The sequence below is a fragment of the Aythya fuligula genome, chromosome 21, assembly GCF_009819795.1.
Source record: "Aythya fuligula isolate bAytFul2 chromosome 21, bAytFul2.pri, whole genome shotgun sequence".
In the NCBI taxonomy this organism is placed as follows: domain Eukaryota; kingdom Metazoa; phylum Chordata; class Aves; order Anseriformes; family Anatidae; genus Aythya; species Aythya fuligula.
The window spans coordinates 2,816,913-2,844,869 of NC_045579.1; the positions used below are offsets into that span (position 1 = coordinate 2,816,913).

Genomic DNA, 27,957 nt, shown 5'->3' on the forward strand with positions numbered 1-27,957 from the left:
TCAGACCTCCTGAAGTGACGTGGGATTGGATTCGTTTGGGCACCTTCTTAGTAACATATTCAGTCATAAAAACAAAGCTCTTCCCAGCACGACTGAGATGACAGCAATGTGAGGTTTGACACCTTTGAACATCTTCTGACATCCTGACATCTAGACATTTCAGACTATGTCTGATTGCCGCCACAACCTGTAACTGTGGAGTGAGCAGCTCTCAGTTCAAACGTGCACTTAGATCCTCCTGAGAAAAGGTTAAGCAGGACAGCTAAATATATAACTTACCCACCTAATGCCTAACAGTGCAAACAAACGAGTCGGGGGACCTGGTTGCAACACGCTTTGCCCTTTCTCCTGTTACAACATAGTTTTAAAGTGCTGTGGAGACCTTGTGTTGCAACTATGCCCTCATATCTGGACAAAAGTCTTGGAAAAGGAGAGCAGAAAAACACCCTTTGATGTGAGAAAGCACGACTCCCTGCTTCGGCCGGAGCCTGCTTTTTTCATTGCCCCGCTACTGAAGGTACCAATCACCAGTTTTCAGCAACGTAAGCATCTTCCAGCTTGGAAAACCCATGAGTTGTCATACAGTCCGTAGAAACACTGCATCAGTGGTAATAGATGTTGATGATTATCAGCCTGGGCTGGACTCAGCCCAACACTCTCGGGCTGCAATAACTTTTCCCATCAACACCAACTTAACCTGGGCAAGCAGCTCTCTCCCGGAGCTCGCAAGGCACAGATGGCTCCTTTGAACTCAGCCTTAACCCTGACCGCTCCTGAAACTTTTTTTTTTTGTGTTGTTTTTCCCCCCCTCCTGGGCTCCCGTCAAAGCCCAGCACCCTGCTCTGCCGCGTTCCTGTCAGGGAGGAACAGAGGAGGTTCCTGTCAGAGGCGGGCGCGGGCTGCGGCCGCAGCCGGCCCCGACCTCATCCAGCCCCGTCCCAAAGCCGTCCCAAAGCCACCCCAACCCCAACCCCGACCCCAACCCCAACCCACAGCCGCTCCGACCCACAGCCGGCCCCGACCCCAGCCCCAGCTCCTGCCCGCCGGCTGCGGGCGCCGTGTGGCGGCTCCGAGCCCGCGCTGGGGGAGGGGAGAGCACAGCCAGCCAGTCACAGGAACAGTAGTGAAATCTCCCCGACACTTTAACTGTCAATCAGGCTTAATGGGGTATAAAACCTCCCCGGCGCGGCGGCTGTGATAGGCAGAGAGAGCAATAGGGAGAAATGAGTAAGAGCCAGCGCTGAAGCAGTGCACGGCGTAATTCCTGCTCTGTGCTCCCCGAGTGCCAAACCCGGCAGAGGGGGCAGAGGGAGGCGGTTATCAGCTCGCCCTCTGCGACCGGCTCGGGACAGGACGTCTGGAGATATTTATAGATATTAAACCAAAAACAACAACCTTACCCTGAATAGACCCTTTCTTAAAAAGAAAGTCCTGGCAATTCTGTCTTATTTAAGCAATTTCCTGAGTCTAAGAATAGAAATGAGCTGCCTGGAAGGCACCGCAGGCTGAAATTTGGAGACATAGGCTGCTTTATTTTATTTTTCCAAGTATAAAAAAACCTTCCGCTTGGATACTGGATTTTTGTGACAGCCTTTGAAACGGAGGGATGTATGGTTACTTTTAATTTTACTTTTTTTTTTTTTCTTTTTAATTAAAAAAAAAAAACTGTCTTCCAGTTACACAGCGAGGAAGCCGTGCTACCTGCGTGTGACAACCCCAAAGGACAGCGATCAAGAAGCAGGGGAGTGACTCGGTCTTCTGCACTGTTCTGCTCCTACCCCGATTTTTTAGGGGAAGAGAAGGATTTTTCCAGTCCAAGAATCCGTTGCCCCCCACGTTTCGGAAGGGGGCCGAAGACTTGTCACCCACCCGGGGGTGCATGAAGGGTAGTGGTTTTCTTTCTCTCTTAACTTGGTTCTGTGAAGGGTTGGAAGAGAATTTTGCCTTCCTGGCTTGCCTGGAAGAAGAGGATGATTTGGAAATGGCTGGGCGCTTTGCTGCTTTTCCCCGTGCAGATGGTTTATTTGGTGGTGAAAGCTGCCGTGTGCGCGGTGCTGCCGCCCAAGCTCCGGGACCTGTCCGGGGAGAGCGTGCTCATCACCGGCGGGGGCCGGGGCATCGGCCGCCACCTGGCCAGGGAGTTCGCGAGGCGAGGAGCCAGGAAGGTGAGCATCCACCCGAAGGGGCTGGGGGAAGCGAGCGGCCACCTGCTGCTCTGCCGGGGAGCCTCCGGCCCGGGGGCTGCAGCCCGTGCCCCCCACCTCGGGGGGGGGCCAGCCGGGATCGCGTTCAAACGGACTGAGAGGGGGAGAAGGAGGGGAGCTGGGTGTAGCGCTGCCGAGCCTCGTGTTTCACCGAGTCGCCCACTCCTCATCCTCCTCCTCTGCATCCTGGCTCGCCACACCTCGGCTAAGAAAACGGGAAGGTGAGAAGGGGGCCCCCGCGCGGGGTACCCCCCTTGCAGCTTGCCCACCGGCCGGAGGGGGGCACGGGGAGGGCCCTGCTGCCCGTCCCGGGGGGTGTCCGCTTTGGGGAACGGGGGGGAGAGGAGTTGAGCTGCACCCCAGTGGTTTGCCACGTGCAAAGTGCTTTCTGCAGTCCCTTGTGTTTTTGCTTGCTGCCAGCCCCGAGCTGTTCAAAGGTAAGGTGAATGCTGGCCCAGCGAGGAAGAAGAGCACAGCGTGAGTGTGAGCTGGGAGTTTGTTCTCACATTTCCTTTAGGAAAGGAGAGGGCTGGGAGAACCCAGTCCGTGCTGCAGCCTAGAAATGTCAGTGCAGCTGGCGTGCCCGTTCTCTAGCTCAGGAACTGCCATTCACCTTGAAGTGTTGTGCTTTCATAACTACAGGTGTCCCCATACGCATGAATCAATCGGGAATAATTAATAAATAAATAAATAAAACATACCCTGAAACAAGGTTTGAGTTTTCAAGTTTCATCTTTACCCTCATTTAGGGGTAATGGAATGGAGGAATCATGTGAAATTAGACAGCTGCATAAATACTACAGCACGTGAGAGAGGATGAATGGAAGCAAATACAGAATAAAGCAGAAGAAAAACACAGAATGGGGGAATATTTAAAGAAAAATAGTCATTTAGTTTAGGATACTCTTTTGTCACTTCTTTATACATGCACTATGGTTTTCTATATGTGGTTTCTGTATGGAGCTGTTCTGGTGTACAACTTTGAGGCGTAAAATATGTCAGCATTGAACTTTGATGTTTGTATATGCTTGTGTTTAAACATCATGTTGAGATTTACAAATTCTTGGAGACAGAACAAACAAGTTGACTGACCTTTGGACCCCAGCAATTTGCTGAAAGTGTATTTACATTATCTGGTAGAATACCGTGCTTCATTATTTATTTATTTAGCCCGGTTGGTTGCTATGCTAAGCTGAGGTATTGAAGTGCCACCATTTCTCCAGCTAATTCAGGAGCTGCTTAGCTACAGCTCGGCTGCAAGCTGAACAATGGTAGTCAGCCCTAACTGACATGGGCCAAGAGGAGCTAGTGAGCTGAGGATGAGGATCTGTAAACTGATACAGACTGTAGTTCATTTGTATGTCTTATCTCTACAATCCTTACGTATCTTAGAAGGAAAGAATAAACAAGAGAATTATTCTTGGGAAGCTTTGTACTTGGCTCATATGGTGTTATGAAATGCTGCATGATTGCTAGTTACTGTTTACAACTTTTTTTTGTTGTTATTGTGTTTTTTTTTCCATGCCTGTCATCAAGGTGTTTCACTTTTTGCTCTTACTGAACTTGAATTAGATTCTCCTTTCAGTTAAACCATGGCTATCCTGTGAGCCAAATGTGGTACTCAACAAGTTGTGATCCTCTCTGGTACTTTGGAAGTGGCACATCTTTCTAGCAACAGTGAAGTAGGCTTATCTTTGTCTTCCTCAACATCTTCAATGACAATTTTACTTCAGTGTGGTTGTTTCCATTCCATTTGCTCTGAGGTTTCACTGCTTTTCTGCCTTCTGTGCTCAACCCTGACTTTCTGTGCCTATTGCAGTCTCCGTGCAGAATGCAAGTCCTCTGTTTGGCATTAATCTTTGATTTTTTTGCTTTGCCTTAGACAATCAAAAAGAACTGAGAAAGACTTGAAGTGGCTAGCAAGTCATTTTTCAATGAGGCTTTTGAGAATTAATTATTCTATTTTTCTCTTGCCTTTTTATACAGTTAGCTGTTTTATAATTACATATAAATCTTGAATTATAGATCATAATTAATAATATGTAACAGATTCTGATTGTCGGGTGGTATATTCACAATATTCCACGTTTGGAAAAATGCTTCCACCAAGGCGCAAAATTCGGAGGCCATGCATAGTGTTACCTACAGGTGAATGAAAACAGTAACTTAAATTCAGTTTCTAATAGTGGGTGTGCAGTATATCTTGAAAAAGTTATCACAGCGCTTGCGCACACAGACATAGTGGCGGAGTTTTGGAGGTAGGCGGCGATATACAACCATATTTTTGAGATTAGAATCTTCTGAAAGATGGGTTAGTTGAGACTGTTAGCATATGAAATTTCCTCTGATAATTAGGCTGGATTAGATTTCACCTTGCTCTATCTTTCTTTTCAGAAGCTTGTTTTGTTAATCACGAATTAGATGTATCTGAGCAGTTTTTACGTAAGATGACAAGTGTTGTATTTCATGAGGATTAAGAATTGTCACATCTGCAACTTTTTAAGTGTAAAATTTGATCTTGCAGTTAAAGCCCTGAAGATGTCAAGAAATAAATCAGAAAAGGGTTTAGGCAAATGGAAATTGTGTGTCTTCAGCTTGACAGATGAGCATGGAAACTAAAATTCTTAAGCCGGCAGACAAGAAGTCTCTTGGGCATGATCATGTAAATCCACCCTGGTTCCCATTCTCCACCCCCATTCTTTAACTCCATTGCTCTGCCACTGTGCCACAAATAAGACATGAAGAGAGAAATGTCTAGGAGACATTTCCTTCTTAAGTGGTGTTTCTTTTCTCATTGCTGTTCATTGGCCTTTCCGATGAAATTGCCAAAAAAGGGACACAGCAGTGTTAGTTGTCTCTTCAGTTATAGAAGTATGTATCTTCTAGTTTCTTCAGTTAAGACTATCAGCAATTTTTAGGAAATGAGAGACTTTAATCGTTAGATCATTCACGTTCAGGTCAATAATGCCTGTGAAATAAAAATCCTCTTCCAAATATTAACGGTATTTTGCAAAGAACATACTGTATAACTGAGTTAATATTGGGAGGACAGGGCCCTTTGAACAATGTTTCTTGCATGGAAGAACAGCCCGTTACAGATGTGAGTAGTCAGAGGGATGTAGGGGCTGAATGGGTTCATTCACTGATGGTTAGAGTTGGAAAATGCTTCTGGGGTTCCTCTATGCCATTTGCTTCGCCTACAGCATTTTCTATTACAGTGCCCTTGCCAGAGATCTGTCAGCCCTGTTTTTGATGATCTCCAGTGATGAAGTTTTGATTTGTATGTCTTTTGTATGTCATCTGTATGTCTTGCTCATTGTCAGTTCTTTTTTTAGGGCATTTCCTTGATGTCTAAATTTTTTCCTAGTAATTTTAACTTATTTTGTTCACAGATGGTTTAATTTGAGGTCTGACTGAACAGGAAAGAGATGCTTGGTTCTTAGGCATTCTTTGTTATTAAATGTTACCGAAATCTAATAAAATGTACTGAAAGAAGATGTAATTGTAAGATAGAAACACATTCCCCAACTCTAGTATATATTTTAGTGTTCAAGGTTATCTGGCAGTGACTTTGGAAGACTAACTTTGGCCTTTCCTGTGGGGGGAATGGCCAAATGTCACTGATTTTCATTAGTCTTTTTAGTTACACCTAATGCTCTGGGCTTAGCAATAAGCAATATGGATCTTCAGTAGCGTATCTACAAGCAATCTCAGCAGAGCTTTCCTGCTGTTTCTTTGTGATCATTTCTGTGATCACGGTTTCTTCCAAAGTATGTATATTTTGTCATCCTAGTTTTGCTTTATTTTTTTCCTCCAGCTGTGACTTGTTTGCCTTCTTGATGAATCAAGGGTGTTTTGACAAGAGACATGTCTCCAAAATACCAGGTGGATAGGGCAGCCCTAGCCTTGTTAGGGTGATGCTGCTGCAGAGGAGAGTCTAACACTTCCTATTAACCTTGCTGAGAGTTCTCCATATTCAACAGTGTTCAAGAACTGACCTGGTAAATACACGGAAAGATCTCTCCTTTCCCTGTTTTGTTCTCTGGATGTTCACTTCCTGTATTGCAGAAGACTAGAAGGCTCAAAGTGCTTGCATGCTTGAGCAGTGGATGAGGTAAGCAGTCTGGAATATCAGGACAGACAAGAGCCCTTACTAGATGGCAAGGGGTTAGTATCACCAACAAAAACAAGAAACGGAAACTTTGCTCTTGCATGGAATGTACTGCTTGATAGCCATGACCTCGCTCTGTCAGCACGGGAGTCTAGACAGTTATGTTTGCAAGTCTGCAAGGTACTTCTAACAGGATGACAATGTGGTGGGCAGCTGCAGAATGACACAAACGCAACAACATAGTGATTATTTTGGGATATATGCGTGTGTGTGTATATATATATATGGTTTATATCACTCCTGGTGTTGATCAGGCTACAACTCACCTCCTGAAATCCCGGCTGTTCATTCTGTCATTACTTACACAACATTTTTGAAGTCAAACCTTAATATCTTTATTTAGGAAGACCCCTTGCGATTTGAACGGGTTAACCTCTTTCAGTGCAGTTGCGGTTGGGATGGGAAAAAATCAAAAGAGGAAGGAGCTCTGAGGAAGGGATGAGAGCTGCACAAAGCTGGCACTGCTGCAGGGAAGACTGGAGTGGGTTTTCTTCTGTGTTCTACTAAATTCAACCCAACTGAAAACCTCATAGAAATTTCAGGTGCTTGAGAGCCATTTATAATTGGAGGGTTTTAGCTGAATGAGCTTTTAGGCTATAAATTCTGACTAGGAGGAGAGTATTGCAGAAAGACGGCACAAAGTCTTAGAATTTAGCCTGGCATGCCCAGTAATGGAAAATCTGGCAAACTTTGAAATCCTTTTCTACAATGGTGTGTGCCTCTCGCATTGTCTGCTCAAGCCGCATCTATAGTTCTATGAATATTTTACGTTGGTCTTTATGAGTCATGTTGACTTAGCATTGTCCTGCTTTGTATTAATTAGTATATACTTTTAAAAAAGTTTTTTGTAACATATACTGATGGTATATTTTAAAAGATTAGCTGCATTGTAACTGGAGTTGGAAATGAAAGTAATACTGATCTCCCAAAGTGAGGGTGAAATACTGAGATTGATGCTAAAAGTCATTCAGACCTTTTTTAAGGTGTAGGATAAAAGCTTTTTAGTATTTCACATGGATTTTAGTGTTCTTAAATACTTCTCCAATTATTGGTCATTCTCAATTGTTCATCTCTGATTTCACTTTCAGAACCTGTCAAATGTTTTACTAATCTGTGTTTGAGTGTTAGCTCTCACAGAAAGAAGAACGTGACATCAAATTCTTCATGCTCAAGAATTTTTATCTGCCATGGAGTTCCACCTAGAGAGGCTGTGGTGCTCCAAACAAGAAAACTTTTCTTTTGTCATGTACAAAGGAGTATAATTTCTGATATGTGCAGGAGTAAATTCAGTAAGTGAGTCCTCCTACTTGCTGTCTGTCATTTTTGAATTCCACTGTGGCTGAGCCAGTCCTCAAGACGATGCTTGCATTCTACCAGTAATCTCTGACGCGTATCTTGCAACCCACTCTCAGTTCAGAACATGAACAGACCTGACCTGGCCACCTAAGTGGAGATCAGTTCTGATATACGGAAAGGAGCTGATTTAAAATAACAAAATTGCACAGCTGAGAGGAACCGGTTTTCTATAGCCTGTGATTAATCACCACGTATTTGTTTTTGACAGGTACCATGATCTAACATCATTTTAAAGGTGTCATGAATTCAGTATTTTTATTAAAGAAATGAACACAGTCCTTGATGTACCTTACCCAATGCAGTTGCAGCATGCAAATCTACTGCACAAATAGGTGTTTAATTGGCCCAGTGTATCATAATTTGAAAAAACGCTTACTGTAAAATTTACATGTATATTTTTAGGTACCAGTGCTAAGACAATGTTGTCAACAGAGCAGCTGTCCACATACCGGGTCTTTTTTATGCGCTGTGCAGATACCAGAATGGCAGAAACTCCATGTATTTGATGAATTTCGTTGTAGGAGTTCTGGCTGCACAAATACGGAAATAACAATCTGACATGTCTCAAAGTGCAAAAGATTGTGCATCAAAGGGATTTATTTTTCTATTTAGTAGCTATTTTAGTAGAAAGAGAACATTTACCTGTAGTACAAATCTGAGGTTCTAAGTAATTAATTTATCCTGTTGTGTGTGTAGTTTGGAAAAAATAAATAACATGGGAATCAAACAGTTTCACGTATTTTTTTAATGGTTCCTTTAATCTTATTTAAATTTAAGAACTTAATCATACAGTGAATTATTATAGCCTGTCATAACTTACAAGTAACCAGAAGTATGTGAAAAGAATTGGGGAGTGAACGTTTTCCCATGTCATGCAAAATAATATATTAATTTAGAGCTTTTGGTAAACTGTGAGAGTACACATTTGATTGAATTACTTTTATATTCTCTAGAACAGCTTTCTTTCTGTAAAGATTATGTACTGACAGCAATTTTATTTAACGGCTTCCTGTTGGCAGCTCACTTCCTTGTTGACTGAACTTAAGGATGGGCAGAAGAACTCTTGTTTCAAGATCCCAGGCTTAGATGGCATTAAGCCTGTTATGTGTACCGGTGCCAAGGCCAGCAGTTTGAATAACATGCTGAATAAGTGTCTCTGTTGGCAAGCGCAGCCAGAATTTATCAGATATCAGATCTGTTGATGTCTTCGCAGACATCATTCATTCATCAGCAGCATTCTGACTGGAGCTGTTTTAGTTCACGGTTTAGAACATACCTGTCTTTTGTTACTGAGCATGCTGTAAGGAGAGTAAATAATGCTAACAAGAGGAGGAACTGCCAGAGTAACAGCTTGTCATCTCACATCAGGATGCAGTGATGTCATGTGGAAATACTGTCCTAGCAAGACTGTGCTATGTTATCATACCCAAATCCACCACATTCTAAAGTGCTTAAGGATTGGGATCAAGGTAGTTAAATGAAAATTCCCACAAAATAAAGGGACTGTGACAGTGCTGTAAGAAATTTACAATGGAGGTATAAACCAAAAGGCAAACAGCTTCATACGAATGCAGAAGTCTGTACTGAAGTGTTTTTTGTTGTTTTAACCAAGTGATTTCAGCACCACTCGTTTAACCATTTTTAAGCTTTTGGAGAAGCATCACATCAGCAGAGGTTTTAAGGTGGGATTAGCCTAGGAACAGTGGAGTGTTTGGGGGAATGTTTGCAGAGGTGCAGGCACTTAGGACACTTTTGAGACGTAGAGACGTAGACAATGCAGTAGAAAACAAATGATTTTTGAAAATGTACTGGTGGGAGGTAAAGGTGGCAGCAGGAGCTCTGAGGCTAAGTGGAGGGTGGTTGCTAACATGGGGATAGTGGCCTTCAAAGTGAACATAAAACCTTAAAGATAGAAAGCTTGGAGAAGAGGCAGTGACATTTGAAATGAGAGTTGAGGTGTTGAAAGCCATAAACCAGGTATACAATCTCAGTCTTACTTGGATTGAAGAAAAGAAAAATGCTGTGTTTTGAATTTCAGGGCCGATGAGATGTTATTAGTCTGATTTTCATCTTACTTCTGAGGGGGTTGTCCCTACTTTCTTTGTGTGTTTCCATCTCTTGTAAGTGTGCTGCTGTGTATTCCTGTTGCATTTATGTCATAAGTCTGGCACACACTAGGAAAAAGTTGACTCAGACTTGTAAAACTATTTCCATCTAAAGCACTAACATATATAGATAGTTTTTACTGCATTATAAAATGAGTTAAACATACTGTTGAGCTAATGTCTAATTAGTCCAGTACAGCAATTTGCTTTCAGAAAATGACCTAAAGCCCTGCATACATTTTAAAGCGTTATGACTGCAATGTCTAGAAGGAATCAAAGATCTCATGTTTGTTTTTGTTTTTGTTTTTTTACCCTTCTATGGAAACCTGTCCTGACTGGGACATTTGGGATGAGAATGTGTAGTGGTTAGTAAAATATGAATGAAGAAGGAAGCTGGAAAACTCTGACTATATTTTGATCACCATTCCTCAAGCAGATCAGCAGCATTCAAAGAGAGCATGTGCAATGCCAGTATGCCAAGAACCTGCTGATTTACAGCATACTACTGAAGCCATGAGCAGAAACTTAGTCCCACATACATAATTTTTAGAAAGATCTTCTTAGCTGGGCCCAGACTCTCTTCTTCAAAGCGTCACGTCAATGTGCTGAGCAGTTGAACAGGTCAGAGCCAGGCACTGCCAGATGCGTTGGCTGATCACACTGACGCCAGTGGGAAAGGGTCAAATACATGTTGCTTGTCCTTTATCCCAGCAGGGATAAAATTGATTCTAATTAACAGACTTGAGAATAGATGAGTACCTTGGCAGACTTTGTAACTAATTTAAATTGTTCATGCTATTAGTTTAGCCATAAACTATGCATAATTATGAAAGGATGCTGGGGACAGCCACTCTTACGTTGCCACCTTCTTAGCTACAATGTACTGAACACAGTGCTACAGAGCTCATTTATTTTGATTAACGTGGAGATTTCTGTTGTCTGACACTGCCTGAGGAAATGTGTCAATACTCAATAAAGTGGTGTTTGAAAGCAGAAATGCAGCGCTGCTGAAGTCAGTTAGTCCTTAACATTGTGACTGTGAGATAAACCTGCCTCTCAGTATATAATCAGTGTCAGACGTACCTTTGAGTGCACTTAAACAACTTAAAATTATACATAGTTGAGTTGTTATAAAAATAATGCCTGGATAGATTTGGGACTGTGATTATTCTGTAGTCTGGCATCTTCCTAGCCACAAGAAAGAGTCTATATAAAGGTGGGGTGGTGTTCGGTATGAGCTGGCTGATACATTTCATCCTGTATGTAAATGAGAATTTTAAAATTTTTGCACCTTTTAAAATAGGTGCAGGTGGAGTTCAAGCCTCACTTCTCATTCAGTTAGTTTTCCTGCCAGCACAGACATCGGCTTGCACCAGTTGTGTTGATAGGGAGCATTTGTCTTCTAGAGAATTCCTCTTTCCCTGTCAGCCCTGCACTGAAGCTGCTAGCAAAGTTCCTCTGAGTGCCAGCTTGGATCAGAAAGTGAGCATTGGAGACACTGAACAAAATCTTATTTCAGTGTTCCCTGAAGCTTCATCTTGCAGCAAAGCTCTTCTGTGTTGCTAGGCCTAAGTTAAGAAATCCCGAGGTACTAAGAAATCATGATGTATTGCTTGAAGAGGTGTGAGGTTTTAAGCAATTGGAATTGTTTGTTCTTTCTATTTGCCCTTTGAATTTCTGGGTACACCCAAGGTACATTTTCGAGATTTTCTTCATATCTTTGGAGTGGACAAGCTTGCACCACTTCAAATGAAAGCAGAAATTCTTAGATAATCATTTAACACGTTGTGCTGGACTCTTAAGGAAAACTTCAAATGTTACAAGACTTAAAATAAATTTATGTAAGTGGAAAATGTTGTTGGAAAGACACTGCACAGTTCATCTGTCATTGCCCTTAAAGAAGAAGAGATCAACAATAACAAAAGCAGACAATCAGATATTTTCTATGTGAAGATTAAATTGGTGTTTGTCCTAGATCTGTCATTTTAATCCCCTTGCTAGTAGTAAACAGAGCCACCTCATCTCTGTGATCAGCACATGCACTGGGAGAGACTTGGCTGTCGTTGTTCGGAGAGGGAACAGGAAACCCCGAGGTCGCCTTTTAGCAGCTTGGATTTACATCGACTGCAAACTCAAATTCCCTGTGTCCTACCTCCTGAAACAAACTTACCAGTGAGGACGCAACGCAGCTTACTGCCTTAAAGAGGTCATGCTTCCAGGCAGAATATTAAAGACATCCAGCTGGTACAAATACTTCTTTCCCAAAGCAGTAAGAGACCAGGGCTGGCTCTGACCACAGCGAGCTGTCAGAAGTGATGTAAGAGCATTTCCAAGACTCTTGGGACACACGGGAGTCCTGTCTCCCTGAAGTGAGCTGTTTGAGTTGGGTTTTGAGATACGCTGATTGTGCAATGCTTTGGAGTGTTCCTTGTGTTGCTTGGTATTTGATTTTAAGCTGGGCGCTTTAGAGATTGTCTGGATTGTATTTGTGTTTGAATGTGTGCTTCATGGAAGCAAGAGATTTGCCTCTCTGGAAGCAAAATGCTTGGCCATCGAAGGAGTTGGTTTTTGTTTTGAAAGGGGGGTGTTGTTTGTGGGTTGGTTTGTTTTTTGGGGTTTCCTTTCCCTAGCTGACGTGTAACCATTGCAGATTGCTCTGTTGACACCTCCTGTGCTCCTGTGCACGCGTGTGTATGTGTGTGTGGGTAAGTCTGTGCGCAGTGATCTGGCACCTTGCATCGCTTTGCAGCCCGAGTTCAGCAGTGGGTCAGCCAGCTCCTCCTGACATCATTGCACTTGTTTACCACTCACACAGAGGAAGTGCTGTGCTGATGGGTTTGGCCACTGACATTATCTTATTTTAGGCCAGCGTTTTTGCAGAATCAGAGATTTAGAAAAGCATTCTACTTCTGTAAGGCAATTTTAGTTCCTCTTCCTGTCTGACTTAAGAGGGGAAATGAAAAATAGGAAATTCTTAGCCGCTGAAATTATGTGACAAGAACAGTACATCATATTGTCATTAAAATTCAGTGCAACTAAATAATCAGATTGCTCGTTATAGAACGAAAAAGATCCATTTCAAAGGGAGTCAGTACAATTAGGATGAATTATTCTGCAATACCTGAAGTGAGGATGGCTTCTTTAGTCACTAAAATCCAGAAAAACAGTTAAAATCCTTCTGTTTGCTTTTGATGCACAGATTTAGGCCAGGTCTGGTTATTTGTTTCAGGCTTTAGACTTCTAAGTGCAATCTCAGCAGTGACAAACCTTCTAGATCTCTCACTGATGGGCCTGGAGAGCGCTGTCAGTCACCACTCCTGCAGATCAGTCCTTTGCGGTCAGTTCATCCAATTAGTGTAGTCTTTTTGTGTGCCTCTAAATATTTTGCAGTGGAAGTAAGGATCATTCTATGGGGCACGTTTGTCTGTCTGCCCCATATCGGGCTGTTTTTTGGGGCTACATTTCAGATACTTCATAGAAATAGTTTGCAGATCCTCTGTGCTCTGCAGGCTGTTGGTGGGTAGAAAACCCTTATGAGCACAGAGCTCTGCTTGTGGTTGAGTTGGAACACATTGAGGGGTTATCACATCTCCCTGTTATATCATTGACCCCTTAATCACCAGCCAGGTTAATTTGTGTAGTGTATTTTACTGGAAAGTAAAGCTTATCTCATGTTCTTTGGTAGTTTAATTGATTTTATGTCCACATTCAAGTGAATTAACTTTATTTTACATTGCAGTAGCCTAAAAAACATGCATGCGACAGGCAAGCACATCCAAAGGACGGAAACTTCGAGGGAGCAGTAACTTGTTAATATGCTAGAGCTTGATTTGGGATTGCCTGACCAGCCCCTTTAATTTAATACTCGTCGTTGTAGAGAAGTCTGATCAGAGTTGCTTCGATCAGTTCTGGGTAGAAGTAATTATCGTGAATTTTGATTCTATATTTAGATCCCATTTTATTTAGCTAGAGCTGTGCTGGGTTTCATATTCTTCTTATAAGCAGGGTAACTGCTCCTTCATCTTTGCTGTGGATTGAGGGGATTGGTATCGCCAGTGAAAGACCCCTTGAGCCACTGTGCACCCCTGTGGGGGATGCATGCCCTGGGAGCTTATAACCTGCTGGTTCCCATCTTCCTGGGCTTAATAGGCTGAGAGAGTTAAATGGATCCTGATAACAGCCAACAGAAACAACAGATGAGTAGATTTTAGAAATTCTGCCCTGTTGCATAGCAACAGGCACCATTAAAAAATAACATTTTGGAACATACAGAAAAAGATGGGAAACCAGTTAAGCGTTTAATTACTGAGCTTTCTTCTAAGCAGTAGCCCATATTTCTTTGAATAATAAGTACTTATAATCCTTTTGACAGCTTTTGTATAGTTTTGAAATGGTAACAACTGTCGTTTTTTTTTGGAGACAAAGAAAGGAGACTTGTAGGGGAGCTTGTCTGGAGCTGTTCCTAGCATCCTGATTATAAATGGGTTTAATGTAGGTATTTTAACTCCCAGTACTTCTCCTGTAGCCTTATGGGAGAAATTATTTTTTTAGTCAAGCTGCATCATGTTATGCATGTGGATGACCTGGAGCACATTTTAGGCCTTTCTGGAGGATAGTTTATAATGACGGTATTAGAAATGTTATTCATCCGTAGGTTTCCATGTCTGTTTTCATGGCAAGCATTCCTTAAGTTTAATAACTTCAAAAACTTCCCCTAGTCTTTCTTTTCAGTGATATTCATACAGGAGCTGGGATTTTCTGTCCAGCTGTGTCTTCTTCTGGTTTTAAACATTCCGTGTGGCTTTCCTTGTCCATCAGAGCTTCCAATCCGTTTACCATTTTGTCCACTTTATTTTGGGATTCTGCTAATGTGACAGCACAGCAAAATACAAAGTCCCTTTGCTTGTAAGAGGACCATGATGACACATCACAGAACTGCTGAACAACGTGGAGTAAACGTCCCTCCACTTCATCCAGCAGTGTTCTGGAGCAGATGCTCTGAATTAAAGCTAACTTTTTTCACTCTCTGAGGTGGTGTTCAAGGGTAACCGATCCAGGGACTGGCCCTGGGAGTCTGAGTGCAGTTTCAAAGGTGGTGGTGATGCAGCAGCCAACTTTCTGCACTAGAAGCTGAAACACTTCAAGATTTGGCAATCCATTATAGAATAGAAATCATTTCCCAAACATAAAGGCATACTCTTTAAAAAATGATCCAGTTCTGTTGGCCCCTAGTTTGTAGCTCTTTAATTCTTGTTTTCCATAAATCTGTGTTAGGTCTTATTTTTTCCAATGTGTTAGTTAAGAGGTAGCAGACCTTTCGGTCGGCTGTTGATTGAACCGGGCAATTTGAGGAATTACTTTCACCCAGTCAAGGTGGTGGAAATAATACTGAATTGGATCCAAGTTCTTAACTGCACGTCCCTTACTTACAACGCTTCCCTGTCCTCCAAACTTCTAGTTGTTTTTGACTTTACAAAAACAAACACTCTTCCCCTTCAGTGCCAACACAGCTTTGTAAATGGTTAACTGTATTACATGCACATTAGACCTGCCACATGTGAAGAACTCTTTACACTGAGAGTTATGTGCAGTAAGTATGAATAATAATGCAGAATTTTGGATGGAAAGCATGGAAACAGCAGACCGTGGCATTTTTGTCAAGCAGACTTAGAAATTTCTTTTTTTCCTTTGAAATGTCATTTACTGACTTCCTGTCGCTTCATCCTGTCTGCTGTCCTTGCGGTACAAAAGGGCTTTCTGCACCTGCGTGTTTACCCTTCCCACAATTTCCTGCGGTCTCTGTGGACATTTTTATATGAACCTGGATTATAGGGGTGGCATGCCAGGCGACTGGAGGCGGCAGCACACTTGGTATTTTCACAGGACAGAGCCTTGTGTTCTGTTGGTAGCTATTTGTAAAGCCTTAGCTCAAATGCATAACTTTTAAAACCTTGCCCCTCTCTGCAGCCCCCAGATGTGCCACTTCTTTCTGCTTTGCAGCCAGAGGATTTTATTGCTGGATATTTCTTTGTGTGCTTTGGTTCCCTGGAGCAGAGGCCGGTTCTAACACATGGTGTGGCAGACATTCACCATTAAAAATCTGTCGTTTTTCCCCCCCCCAAATGCCTCCATGAACCTTTGCAGGGTGACAGCTTGTGGCCACTTGGTGCTTTTGTTGGAACGTGCACTCCGTTTGACCCTGTCCCAGCGTTAATAGGATTGTAAAGGCTGACTCCTGCGTGACCTCTTCTTGCAAACAACCCTAACCCTTCCCCTTCCTCAACTGCTCTGTACTGCAGAGCTGAGAAGTGTTGCTCCCAAGGCAGTCTGGAGACGCAGTTCATGTTGCAGACGAAAGCAATTGGAAAAACCACTGGAAAAAAGTCAGCATGGGGCCACCTGTCCTTAAATAGTCCTGAGTGTGAGAACAGTAGGCATTTGTTCACTTCTTTAGAAGGAGCTGGTCTTAAATGCCTGTTTGCAGACAGATTATGAAAACTTCTCTTTCCAAGGAAGGCCTCTGCTGAATAGGAGACAGGTGTTTACATACTTTTCTGTGACTTTTTAGGTGCTGCTTTGCTTTCTGCAGAGGAAGAGAAAGGGGCGACTGGGGTATAGTTGAAATTGACATTGCTTTAGGGGAATGATGTTAATCCCATTGAGTGCTAAGTCAAAATATAAAGTAATAAAAGTTCTGACTCTAGACTGAAGGAACTGGAATTCACTTTTTTAGTCTCCTTCTGAAGTCTCTGTGGATCTAAATTTTATCCTCATTATTCTATGTTACTCCTGGCCTTAACTCAAAGCAGTTTATAATAAAGACTGTGTGTTGTTGGCAGGGTTAAATTTAAATTAAATTACTGTAGTCTGATGTCTTTATAACTTGTAAATACTAATCTAGAAATGCTTGTGTGTAAACTAGTTAAACGGGCTTACTCTTCTGATACCACCGTGCTTACCTGTAATCTTTCTTATGCCAGTCCCTTGCGGCTTTGATATTCACTTTCCACTGTGGGAATTGAGAAAATTTTGCCACTGGCCTGCTTTGTTTGCTTATTTTTATACAAGTGTCACTAAGGAGCTGGGTTAAGTATTTTGACCTACTTCAGGCATCAAAAGGTTCTTTTTTTCCTTTCTAAAGCAAAGATTGGCTTTTCCCACTGAACGGCCACACCTTTCACTCTTTCAGTAATCTGTCTTTAGCATGCCTCTCCCATGAAGGACTCCTGAAATAACTTGTCTGACTTTGCCCTGGGGGCAAGAGAGGGGAAGGGGTGGAGGAGAAAACCCTGATGCCATTGACAAGCAGAACCCAGCAGCACTTTTGAGGCTGTGGGATTTAGCCTCCTGTGCTCATGCTACACAAAATTCTGCCAGAATTATGGAATACACCAGAATGCACGTCTTGGGAGGACCAACCGTGAGTTAGTACTAACAGGCTTTGTAAATACACGGGGATAAGACTGACATAGTTCAGTGGATTATCTACACTTTGTACTTCCTAAAAGTACGCAGGAACTGTCGGTGTTGGATGCAGAAAGGCATTCGTTTGAACAAAGGTCTGTGCAATTACAGATACCAAGTCAACAGAGCAACTTCTGTTTCCCTGGCCTAGGAAGGAGGTTGAAAGGGAACGAAATGTGTTGACCTACCCAGTACTTCCTATCTGCTGATCTGTGGCAAGGAGCAGTGGCTGATTAGTGCAGGCAGCAGTAATGAGATCAGGCAGGAAGGGCACTTCTGTCTCTCTGCAACACTTTCATCTTTCAGTGCCTGCAAGCTGATACAGACAATTGCTTCATGATTCAAGAACTGCAGACGCTTTTGGCTGGGGGGTTATATCTCCTAATCACTATGCTTGTTGCTGTGTTTTAAAAGACCTGTGGTGAACAATTCTGTTCTAAAATACAGTCCTGATAATCCCGAGTGTCAAGAAGTGGCACACGCTGAGTTTCAGAACAGCTTTTGTTGTGGGACACCTTCCAGCACTGGTCTAGTTCACTGGAGGTGCAAAGTCCAGACCAGCATGTCTGCTGTAGACACCGTGCCAAATTAATTGAAGATGTTAGAGGGCAACATTCCTCTGCTGTTGTTCTTGACTTACGCTAGCAGTAAGATTGGACCAAACAAGTTAAATAGCTTTGTAAATGAGATAAAATTAACTCTTACTTTATCTCATGCGCTAATAAAATACCTGAGACTCTGGGAGCACAGAACACACAAGCATATTAGGGTTGATAACAGCTTCAGTTGAGACCTGTGTATATAAATTAGTGGCCTTATCTGATTCTGTGGCGGTCAAAAGCATAACTCCTGCAGACTTCCTTTTTGGTGAAAGGTAAGGATTGAAACCTGTGGCCAGGTTTGGGGGTTTTGGCATGTAGCCAGCGCTGGCCTCTGTTAGAAAGTCTTGCCTTAGTCCAGCAGCAGCTGACACCTTCCTTTTGGCTCCCCTCTGACCTCAGGGCATGTCTCATTAGCAGATTAAGCCCAGAGTTAAACGAGTCCTCTGGGAGCAGAGGGTGCAGCGTCTACAAGCCTGCCACTCTGGCTGAAATGATTTTCCTGAGGCCAGATAAGGACTGCTCTGACTTGCCAGAGGGGAGAAGATAAAGAGATAAGTTTTGTTTTGCAAAATCTGCTCCTGAATAAATCCTGGGGAAACTCCGCAGTAAACCGCGCTGTCACAGCCGCTACTGCTCTCGGGGTAGCGCGAAGGGGAAGGCGCGTTAAGGTCCTCAGGCACCATAAATCTCTTTACTTCACATGCCCAGTGGTGGGAAGACTCCTGCCCTGCTCGGGCCGCCTCTTGCTGGCAGCCTGGCACGGGGGCGATGGCTTTCACACTCCACCTGCCGCCCCGACTGCCAGCCGGGGTCAGCCGGAGGTAAGAGCAGGGCAGGAGGCTCGCAGCGGGCCGGCCGCAGCAGGGATTAGCCGCCTCGCTGGGCCGCTGCCCTCCCCAATTTTCTGGTCAGTAACTTTTTGAAAGGAGAGCGTGTCTGGGGCGGCAGGGAGGGGCAGGCAGGAGAGGGTGACGAGATGAAGGGGGAGAAGAAATGGTGGCTGGATTCTTTCCAGGGCGGAAAGCTATCTGTCCAAGAACTTCTCCGAGGCACAGATTAAATATTCCTCCATCCACCATTAAATTACCGTAAATGGGTGACTGTGCGATGTCCTGACAGGCTGTGTGCAATAAGCAGTGCTGTGTCTCTTCTCCTTTATACCTCTGCATTTTTCTCTCTCCCAGACAGGAACTTCTGTGTCTGTAAGACTCATTCCACCCAGGACTAAGCCTCCAGTCAAGACACGCTTACTGCCAACTTAAAATTAAAAAGGAACGGGGACACGGAGTGGACTCTTAGACCCATGTCCATGTTTTTAAACTGCTTCCTACTAAAATGGACCTTTTCTTAAACTGCTGTTTAGACTCCTTACAAATGCAGAGCCCTCAAATCCTAAGTAGGGCAGGATAAAGGTAAACCATAGCTTTTTTTGATGTTGGCTGAGCAAAGGATGCAGTGAGTGTAAAGGGAAGCGAAATGTCAACAGCACAGAGCCGGAGCATGCAGGCCAGAGCAAACCAGTCCCAGCCCCACAACCATTCATCTGCTCAACAGCAAGCAAAACTTGTTGTTCAGTGGCATTGAGAACACGAGTGATCCGACTCTTAAGCTGTTTAGTTGAGTGGCTTAGTGAGAATGTTACAAATAACACAATTTCACCAGTGCCAGAGAGCAAATTGTCAAATGGCAGATCCTGCAGAAGGAGGTGAATTCAGGAGACCAGAGGGCTTAGTCCACAGGACCTAAAAGAGGCTGAGGACCTACACAAACAGTGGTGAAACTGTGGCAAGCAAGAAAACAAGACAGAAATATTGCCTGCACAGAAACCCTAGCCAAAGCTCTCTGTAAAGGTAGAGTTGGGGAGCAAAAGAAACCCCAACTGTGAAGCTAATGCAGCCACTAAAAGTCTTGTCTCTCTGTAAAGCCTGAAATCCTAGGAGACCAGAAAGTGAAGCCCTTGCCAGTTTAATTTGTAAGAATTAGGTGTAAGGAAGAAATTGAAAGTCTCGTATGATCTTGTAGGAGCATTCAAGCTTGAATTTGGACCGAAAGCATGTTGTACTGAGTTTTGAGTTTTATACGCCTGTAAAAAGTAGCAGAAATGACGGCAGGAAACCTCGCTTCCCACTGTGTCGTTAGGGAACTTTCACCTCCCCCAAAAGAATGGTCTTTTATTTACTGTTTGTCTCTTACGCAGGCTGAAGCCTTCACCTGAGTGTGAACAGTATCAAGGACATGAAAACTTCCCATGGAAAAAAGATCAGTCCTGACGTTCATGCTGTCAGCAGGATAACCAGCAAATTGTCTCCCCCAGATGGCCCAAACTTTAATGGGGTTACCTTGCAAGAGTTGCCTGTAGGATATTAGAGGTCCCCAAGTAACTGTTGGGGCATAAAAAACGTTATGTCCAAGAGTTGCATCACAGACAGATGTTCCTTTGACAGGTCATCCTTTGCTTAACTGTTCTTCCATGTATGTTTCCTGACGTTCAATGCATCAGTGGCAGCTCTGGGGAGCAGGGGCTGTGCGGATGTTTGAAACAGATGAAAGTGAAGAGTGAGGGACCTACTTTTTATTTTGCAATAGCAGTGGGAAAGCCTGGAGTGCTGGGTATGTGAGGTCCATTTCTTGCCGTATTTACTCCCCTTGTCTGATACCTTGTTACTCCCCTCCCTTCTTCCTGCCCTACCTTCCATCACTCTTCAGCTTGGCAGTAGATTTCGCTGGGGCTGCACTGAACTGATCCAATCCTGCTGAGGGGCTGAGGTCCACACTGATACAAAGGCTGCACATCAAACTCGATGCCTGTGTTGACAGTTTGTAGTGTTTCTCCTCCCCTTTCCACAGAGATGTAGGTTGTGAAAGAGAGCAAGTGACTGTGTGCAGTTACAGTTACAGTTGAACAGTATTTTGTAAATATTTCCTGAAAGCTTGTGAAATTTCTCACACGTTCTTGATTTCCCTTGAAGTCTGCAGAGTAGGCATACAAAACATCACCCAGTCTAGCTCTGAGCGCAGGAGCATGTAAACAGTCTTTGGTTTTACAAGCTTTGTGTAGATGCCAAAGCCCGATGGCCAGTGGTGATATATTGAGGCTTTCGAAGACAGGGCAGTGCACAAGCCAAATTTTTAGCTATATGCTTTCTTACAGCTTTTTAGTCTGGACACAGCTTTTCCCTTGAAAATGAGATCATCTGAGTTAAGGTTTCCCTTGAAATGGCTCTGGCATAATTATCCTTGCTCTGACATTTCTGGTGAACCAACTCACTAGTTCTTTGGTGTGTTTATAGATGCATCAATGATTTACAAGTGGGGTTTGTTGTAAATTTAACTCACTTAGGAAATGGAATGAGGCTTTAGTTTTGCTAAAGGTTTTTGGGTTTCAGCCTTGCTTAGTTGTACTGGAAGAGCTCGTTGACCCTGTCAGAGATTAGTTTTAGTACCAGTTATGAGATAGGCTTAACTAGTCCTTAAAAATAAGCATGTTAAAGCTTTCTGCAAGGGATTCATTGTGGGAAGGGAACACCGTAGGTCCTAATTTTTTATGCTTATTCTGCTGTTATTAAGTTAATTGTAGGGATTTGGTTATAAGCAGTGATGTAATTTAGACTTTTTTTCCACTGTTCTTTCAACTTTTGGAAACCTTAAAGATTATTCAATCTTTAAAGTTTTAAGTGTACTTATTTTTAACCATAAAAATCAGTATAACAGTCAGATTCATGCTCAGTACCCAGTGGTGTAGGAAATGACTGTAATCCTGGATCACACGTGATTAGGCCACTGCCTGGAAATAACCCCATTCAGAGAGCAACAAAACTTTCCATTTTTGAGGTCCATTTTCCCAGTCCCCTGATCAGAGTAAACCTGCATTTGGTTATGTGAATATCCTTATTTATAGTACTAAATAGCATTTTAGCATTATGAATGTGACCTACTGTGAAAAAAAACTACATTGTCCTAAATTGCAGTTGTGAGCAGTAGCCGTCTTTTGTTCTTTCTCTTTTGGATCCTGCTGTTCGAATCACAGAGCAGTTAGATTATTCTGGTAACAGACTCCATTCGGGAGTTTATTTTTGCAGAATGACAAGTGACCAACCATTCATAACATGATGAATACTGAGAAGGCTGCAGCTTGAAGAGCAAAAAGGATAGGTTGACTCATATGTTGATGTCATAGGTAATCAAGATGGAATTATATTCTTTTTCAGCTTTAAAAGAAATAGAAAACGTTACATGCACTAGGAAAAAATAACTTGGTTAAATCTGTTTAGCTGCAGATTAATTGTTTAAAAATAGTGGGGGAAGCACCGTTTTATACTTGAGACAAACCTTGTTGTCTCACTTGGAAAAATCATACTAGGTAAAACCCCAAAGTGACAGTTAATGAACCTGGTAACATTTCAGGTTATTTCTGACTTCTGTGGTAGTGCATTAGTTATGTCTTCCTTATACACCAAATCCACGCTATACAATTTGAACGTCTTATTTCCTTGGATATCCGCTATTGTTCTTTGTACAGGAACTATTGTATGTTTTACAGTGTTTGGGAATAGCAAATGAAATCTTATGTGTATTAGTTACAAAATAAATGAATGCTTGAAATCTCTCATTTAAATGTTTGGATTATCACAAACCTCTTGTTTAAAGTGCAGCTAGGACACCAGCCTGCAAGCAGTCAGCATTGCAAATTGTTACCTATCATGTGCTGAAAAAAAATGTTTTACTGCAGAGCAGATGTTATCTCCATATGTAGAAGCAGAAAACCTACCAGATATACAGGAAGGTCAGTTATTTTAGCATTAGAAGTTACCTTTCTGTGTATGTGCATGTCTAGCAAAAACGGGGATAGATATGAAAGTTCATGACAGAGAAAATTTGCCAAGTGTTTTGTATATTTGTGGTGTTTGGCAAAAGATTTGATTTTTTTTGTTGTAGCTATTGTGATGCTTGTAAACAACCTGTAAACAGAGGATCAACAGTGGGATTCATCTTCCATCACCATACCAAAGTCCTGCCTCCATGTAATACAAAGTCATTGTTAGTCTTAAATGAAACAATGCGACAGGGACTGGCAGTGAAAACACATCAAAGATGTTCATCGAACTGTTGAAGTTAGAAGCATGTTTTAATTATTTCAAATTTGAAGCAGTTTGGCTCTAACAAAAGTTTTTTGCTGCAGATCATCCTGTGGGGTCGAACTGAGAAATGCCTGAAGGAGACCACAGAGGAAATCAGGATGATGGGGACAGAGTGCCATTATTTCATCTGTGATGTAGGAAACCGAGAGGAGGTCTATCGGCAAGCCAAAGCTGTGCGGGAGAAGGTTAGTGTGTGTGGAAACTGTGTGTGTAGGCAGAATTTAGTAATTCCTCATCTTTGATGAGGAAAAACGTTGTACTTGCTAAAAAGAAATGTAGCCCTCCAGATGATATTGTACAAAGTCTAGCTACCTGTTTTAAGTGATTCAGAGGGTTTACACAGCCTCCAGGCAAAAATGCCAAAAGCTATAAAATAAGAATGTATTCAGATATAATAGTAACTGCTAATCTGTGAGGAGAGACATTAGTTATAATAAGTCGTGTGTTTTTTTGCAGGTGGGTGATATCACTATCCTAGTGAACAATGCTGCTGTGGTCCATGGTAAAAGCCTGATGGACAGCGATGACGATGCACTGCTCAAATCACAACATATAAACACCCTGGGACAGTTCTGGGTAAGATAAGCTCTTGTATCTCATGTATTCAGACTTGGGAATGAGAGTGACAGATAACAGCCAGTAAACACGTGGCTGCTACAAGGTCTTTCTAAATGATGCTTGGTAAAATCAGTCTGACATGGAAGCAGGAAACACAGTATGAGGGGCAAAGGCCAGAGGAAAGAAGTCTAAAGAAAAATTTAGTTTGACAGGTTCTCTCAAATGGATTTCAGCTACTTCCAAAATATCACATTAAAAGCTTCCAGTGGCATAGCATTTGAAGCTCTTGTATCCCTGTTCTGTGATTTCCAGCAAAATATCTGATGTCTTTTGAGAAATCCTGAGGTCACAGAGGAGAGTTGTCTATGGAGCATGAGAGGAGCATGAGACTGCCTTGCTTTGGGAAGGAAACTCATTCCATTCTGAATTAGATAATAGTAATTAAAAAAAATAGCTTCTTGTGATTTCACCACTTCACTGAAGACTTTATCCTCCACAAGATGTTTTTAAAATACAAAGCGCATTCTGTTTGTGGCCTTTATCTGTGGGCACTGCTTACATCTGCTCTAGAAAAATTCTGTTGTTTTTCTATGCAAACTTTGCCTGTTTAAAAGCTTACAGAGAATGCAAGGCAACAAGGCCGTCTCCCACTCCTTTCCTAACTTAACAGACAGTGCAGTTTAACGTGTCTCTTTGTCACCTTATTTTTTCAGTAACTAAGTATTGTTTTTGTTGTATCTCTGCTGAGCAAACCTTTTTTTTTTTTTTTTTTCTTCCTGTGTTGTTCTTCAGACCACCAAAGCATTCCTGCCAAGGATGCTGGAGTTGCAGAATGGACACATTGTTTGCTTGAACTCTGTCCTAGCCTTGTCAGCCATCCCTGGTGCCATTGACTATTGCACCTCCAAAGCCTCGTCCTTTGCCTTTATGGAGAGCCTGACCTTGGGGCTGCTAGACTGTCCTGGAGTGAATGCCACAACAGTCCTGCCCTTCCACACGAGCACAGAGATGTTTCAGGGCATGAGAATCAGGTCAGTCCAGGGGAACTAGAATAAAGCATCTCATTTTAAATGAATCATCAGAATACACTCCTAATTAATGCTTCATTTAGTTAAGAGAATTTGATGTCTCATTTGGCTGCCTGGGAACAGAGGGTCACTCTAGGCCACCTGGGACTCATCAGACTGGTTCCCTCAGTTTGCTGGCATATTCGTACAGCTTGCCTGTACTGTGTGAGGCATTTGCTTCTACCAAGAAATCTGAAAGCTATTTTTCTCTGGGTGTATTTAAGCCATTTGCAGCCACTAGAGAGGGAGGGTAGGCAATCTGAAAACTGAGGTCATTCAAAAAGGAGCAGTCTACAAATTACTTGAGAATTAACAGTACAAATTCCTTCTTTATCCACTGAAATACTCAATTCTTTCCCATTAAACGGAATGAGATCCATTTACTGAAGAAGGGCTGTCACTACCTCCTTTTTAGCTCTAAGAGACCAAGCTAAATTTAAAAAAAAAAAAAAAGAAGGCTGACCAAATTAATCTTTTACAATCAGCAAAATAACCTATTAGTTTGTGCTCTCTTAGTCAAGGAAGTATGCAGTGTCAAGCCACTATAGGAGCCAGGAAAAGCCTTATGTTTGGTACTAAAAGCAAGGAGGGAAAAAACTCACTTGTCTTTCACCTGTCAAGAATTTGAACCAAGCTAAGAGCAGCAGAGAGGAAGAACACCAACACTGAAGAGACAGCATTTGGCCTTGGTTTGCAGACAATTTAAGAAAGTCTCTGAGTCAAGGTCCTGAATACTCTCTGCCACTTCATCCTAAAGGCACCAACATGCACATTCCTTAACTATTTAGCTAACTCAGTAGTACAGGTTGGAACAGTACCTCATACGCTTTTCTGCTACTTCCAGCCTGCTTTGGGGGATGTCTGAATGCCAGTAGCCAAAGAAAACTCAGTGAATAACAGGACTTGGACAGTGATATCTTAAAGGAGTTTGGTTAACAAATAATTATTTTATTTTTTACTTTATTTATTCAGGTTCCCTAATCTTTTTCCTCCTCTCAAGCCAGAGACTGTGGCTAGGAGGACAGTAGAAGCCGTGCAGATGAATCAAGCCTTCCTGCTCCTTCCATGGACAATGCATGTTCTTGTCATCCTAAAAAGGTAAGTATTTCCCTTGCCCAGCAATAGCCTTGCTAGTCAGGCAAGATTGGCTTACAATCCTTGCTGTCCACCAAGGCAAACCTCAGTTTGACTGTTACCTGATAGTCAGGATCAGACCAGTTCATCCGTTCCCAGGAGAGTCATAGAAGCAAAAGAGGGAAAACTTGATGAGGTTCTTATGGCAGATTTTCTTCCTTTACCTGTTTCATAAAGTACCGCCTTTAAGAAATGAGTTTCACTCCCAAAATTCTGTTTCCTGAGGTTGGAACTGATATCTGGGAAATTTCTTAACAACTAACACATGCATCGAGTTGATTTTGATTTAGTAAGCCGCTCTTTGGACTCTGTGCTTTGTATTGTAAAGGATTTCTGTACAATAAAGTACGTATATCACAGCTGTATTTAGAGAACATTGTTAAAGCCGTGAAACTGTCAAAAATATTTTTCTATATGATTAGGAAAGGAATTTTAAAGTGCCTAAGGAAAGAAAGTCATAACTTTATATCCCGATACAACTGAATACAAAATACATTTAAAAACTTGTTTCCACGCAAGTCTTTGCAAAACCTGTTTTGGTCAGGAACTGAAGTAAGACATTGTGATTTCTGTCAAAAATAATTACAATACTGCATGCTGAACAGGAAAAACATATGTACATATTTACACCTCCTCTTTTTGGAGTAGACTAAAAGGTTTGTCTGGTCTGCTTATTTTCTTTCTGTTTCTCCTGCAGCATTCTCCCTCAGGCAGCACTTGAAGAAATCCACAAGTTTTCTGGAAGCTACACCTGCATGAACACTTTTAAAGGGCGAACATAGACTTGGTGATGGAAGGACTATTCTTCAGTGAAACCAACACAAGCATGAAAATCCTGACAAGACTGTGAATCAGCAGTCTTGGCTTTTAGCCTGTTCATGTGACTTGCGCTGCTTTGAGGCAACACATTTCTTGCAGGTCATATCCATAGTAACATGACCTTTGCACAGGATTGAATGACTAGACTATGGACCCTTGGAAAGAAAAAACAAAAGCTTGAAAAGTTTATATTATGTTTAATTCTTAAGAGTTCAATTGTTAAATCTACTCATAGGTTTAAGATGTAATTTTTGTTTTTAAAGTGTCTGTAATCTGTCTCAGCTGAGAGGCAGCACATCACAGCCCAGACTTTATACATTCTCTTCAAAGGAACTGCAATTGCAAATTGATTATGATTTCATTTCAGCTTTTTGAATGGGAAACTTAAAAAATAGTTTGAAGAACTACAAGTTATGGACATTTAATGGAAGCTTCTTTCCCTTCCTTCACTTTACATTGATGAAGCTGTTCCCAGCTCATGTCAAGGAAGGAGCAAGCTGTGGAGCAAACTGCTGTTTTCTTTGTTAAAGGCCACCCAGATCTTCCCTCTGAAGGACTGTTCTGTGTTTGGGAAACCTGTCTTACAGCACCTGTGAGGGCTGCAGGGGGATGCTCAGTCAGGAGAACATACAGTTTGAATAGTGGAAGATTCCATCAATGAGCTCATATATGAAATTTAGTTGTCTTTCTGAATGTTTTTGTTCATTTATGATGAAAATATATATATATTTTTAGCATTAATCCCAGATTGCCACGCATGTAGGCAGCATCACATTGGGGATGCACTAAATCTAGAACTACAGCTAGAGCCTGCTTGTACAAACACACATTCACTGACAATCCGTAGAGAGTAAAATCCATTGTATCAATCTGCACAATGAAATAAGTGGAGTAATTCTCTGAAAACAGAAGAGAGAGTACTGTAGTGCTCATGAAATGTGAAGTTTGGAAGCACAGTTAGCAAAGATCTGATTAAATGCACGTTGAATTCAACTGGGAATATACCCATTGTTTTTTAGGGACATTGAATCGGGCACTGATCAGTCAAAAGTGATAATCAGCCAAAAGTGATAACTATTGCTTGGACTGAAATGCCAGAAGCAGCTAGACATTATTTATTTTTGTAATGATATACTCTCTTTGACAGCCCAGTAAGAGCAACACCGCATTCCTGTGCCAGATGCAGCGTGCAACACTAGGCACAGTAATGTAGTCGAAACAAATCAGAACACCACTAAAAGAGGCATTAATGTAATTGCAATACAGGAATGTAGCAAGCGGGACTGGAGAACACCTGAATGAAGCATCTGAAGGAAAGCCACATGGTTAAAGTACAGGA

At 42.2% G+C, this 27,957-nt stretch overlaps 1 protein-coding gene across 1 annotated transcript; it reads left to right on the forward strand.

The window, feature by feature from the left end:
• The first annotated feature begins 1,885 nt into the window (after window positions 1–1,885).
• DHRS3 (dehydrogenase/reductase 3) lies at window positions 1,886–27,293 on the forward strand. Its single transcript, XM_032201364.1, has 6 exons — window positions 1,886–2,165; window positions 23,082–23,225; window positions 23,497–23,616; window positions 24,391–24,629; window positions 25,638–25,763; window positions 26,497–27,293. The coding sequence occupies exons 1-6, from the start codon at window positions 1,971–1,973 to the stop codon at window positions 26,579–26,581; spliced, it is 909 nt and encodes a 302-aa protein (XP_032057255.1). The 5' UTR covers window positions 1,886–1,970; the 3' UTR covers window positions 26,582–27,293.
• Window positions 27,294–27,957: the final 664 nt, after the last annotated feature.

Bases quoted from the DNA above. Each gene is read 5' to 3' on its own strand.
- DHRS3 (XM_032201364.1), top strand. From the start codon at position 1,971: ATGATTTGGAAATGGCTGGGCGCTTTGCTGCTTTTCCCCGTGCAGATG. The intron at 23,226-23,496 runs GTTAGTGTGTGT...GTTTTTTTGCAG, and splicing joins CCAAAGCTGTGCGGGAGAAG to GTGGGTGATATCACTATCCT. The intron at 25,764-26,496 runs GTAAGTATTTCC...TTTCTCCTGCAG, and splicing joins GTTCTTGTCATCCTAAAAAG to CATTCTCCCTCAGGCAGCAC.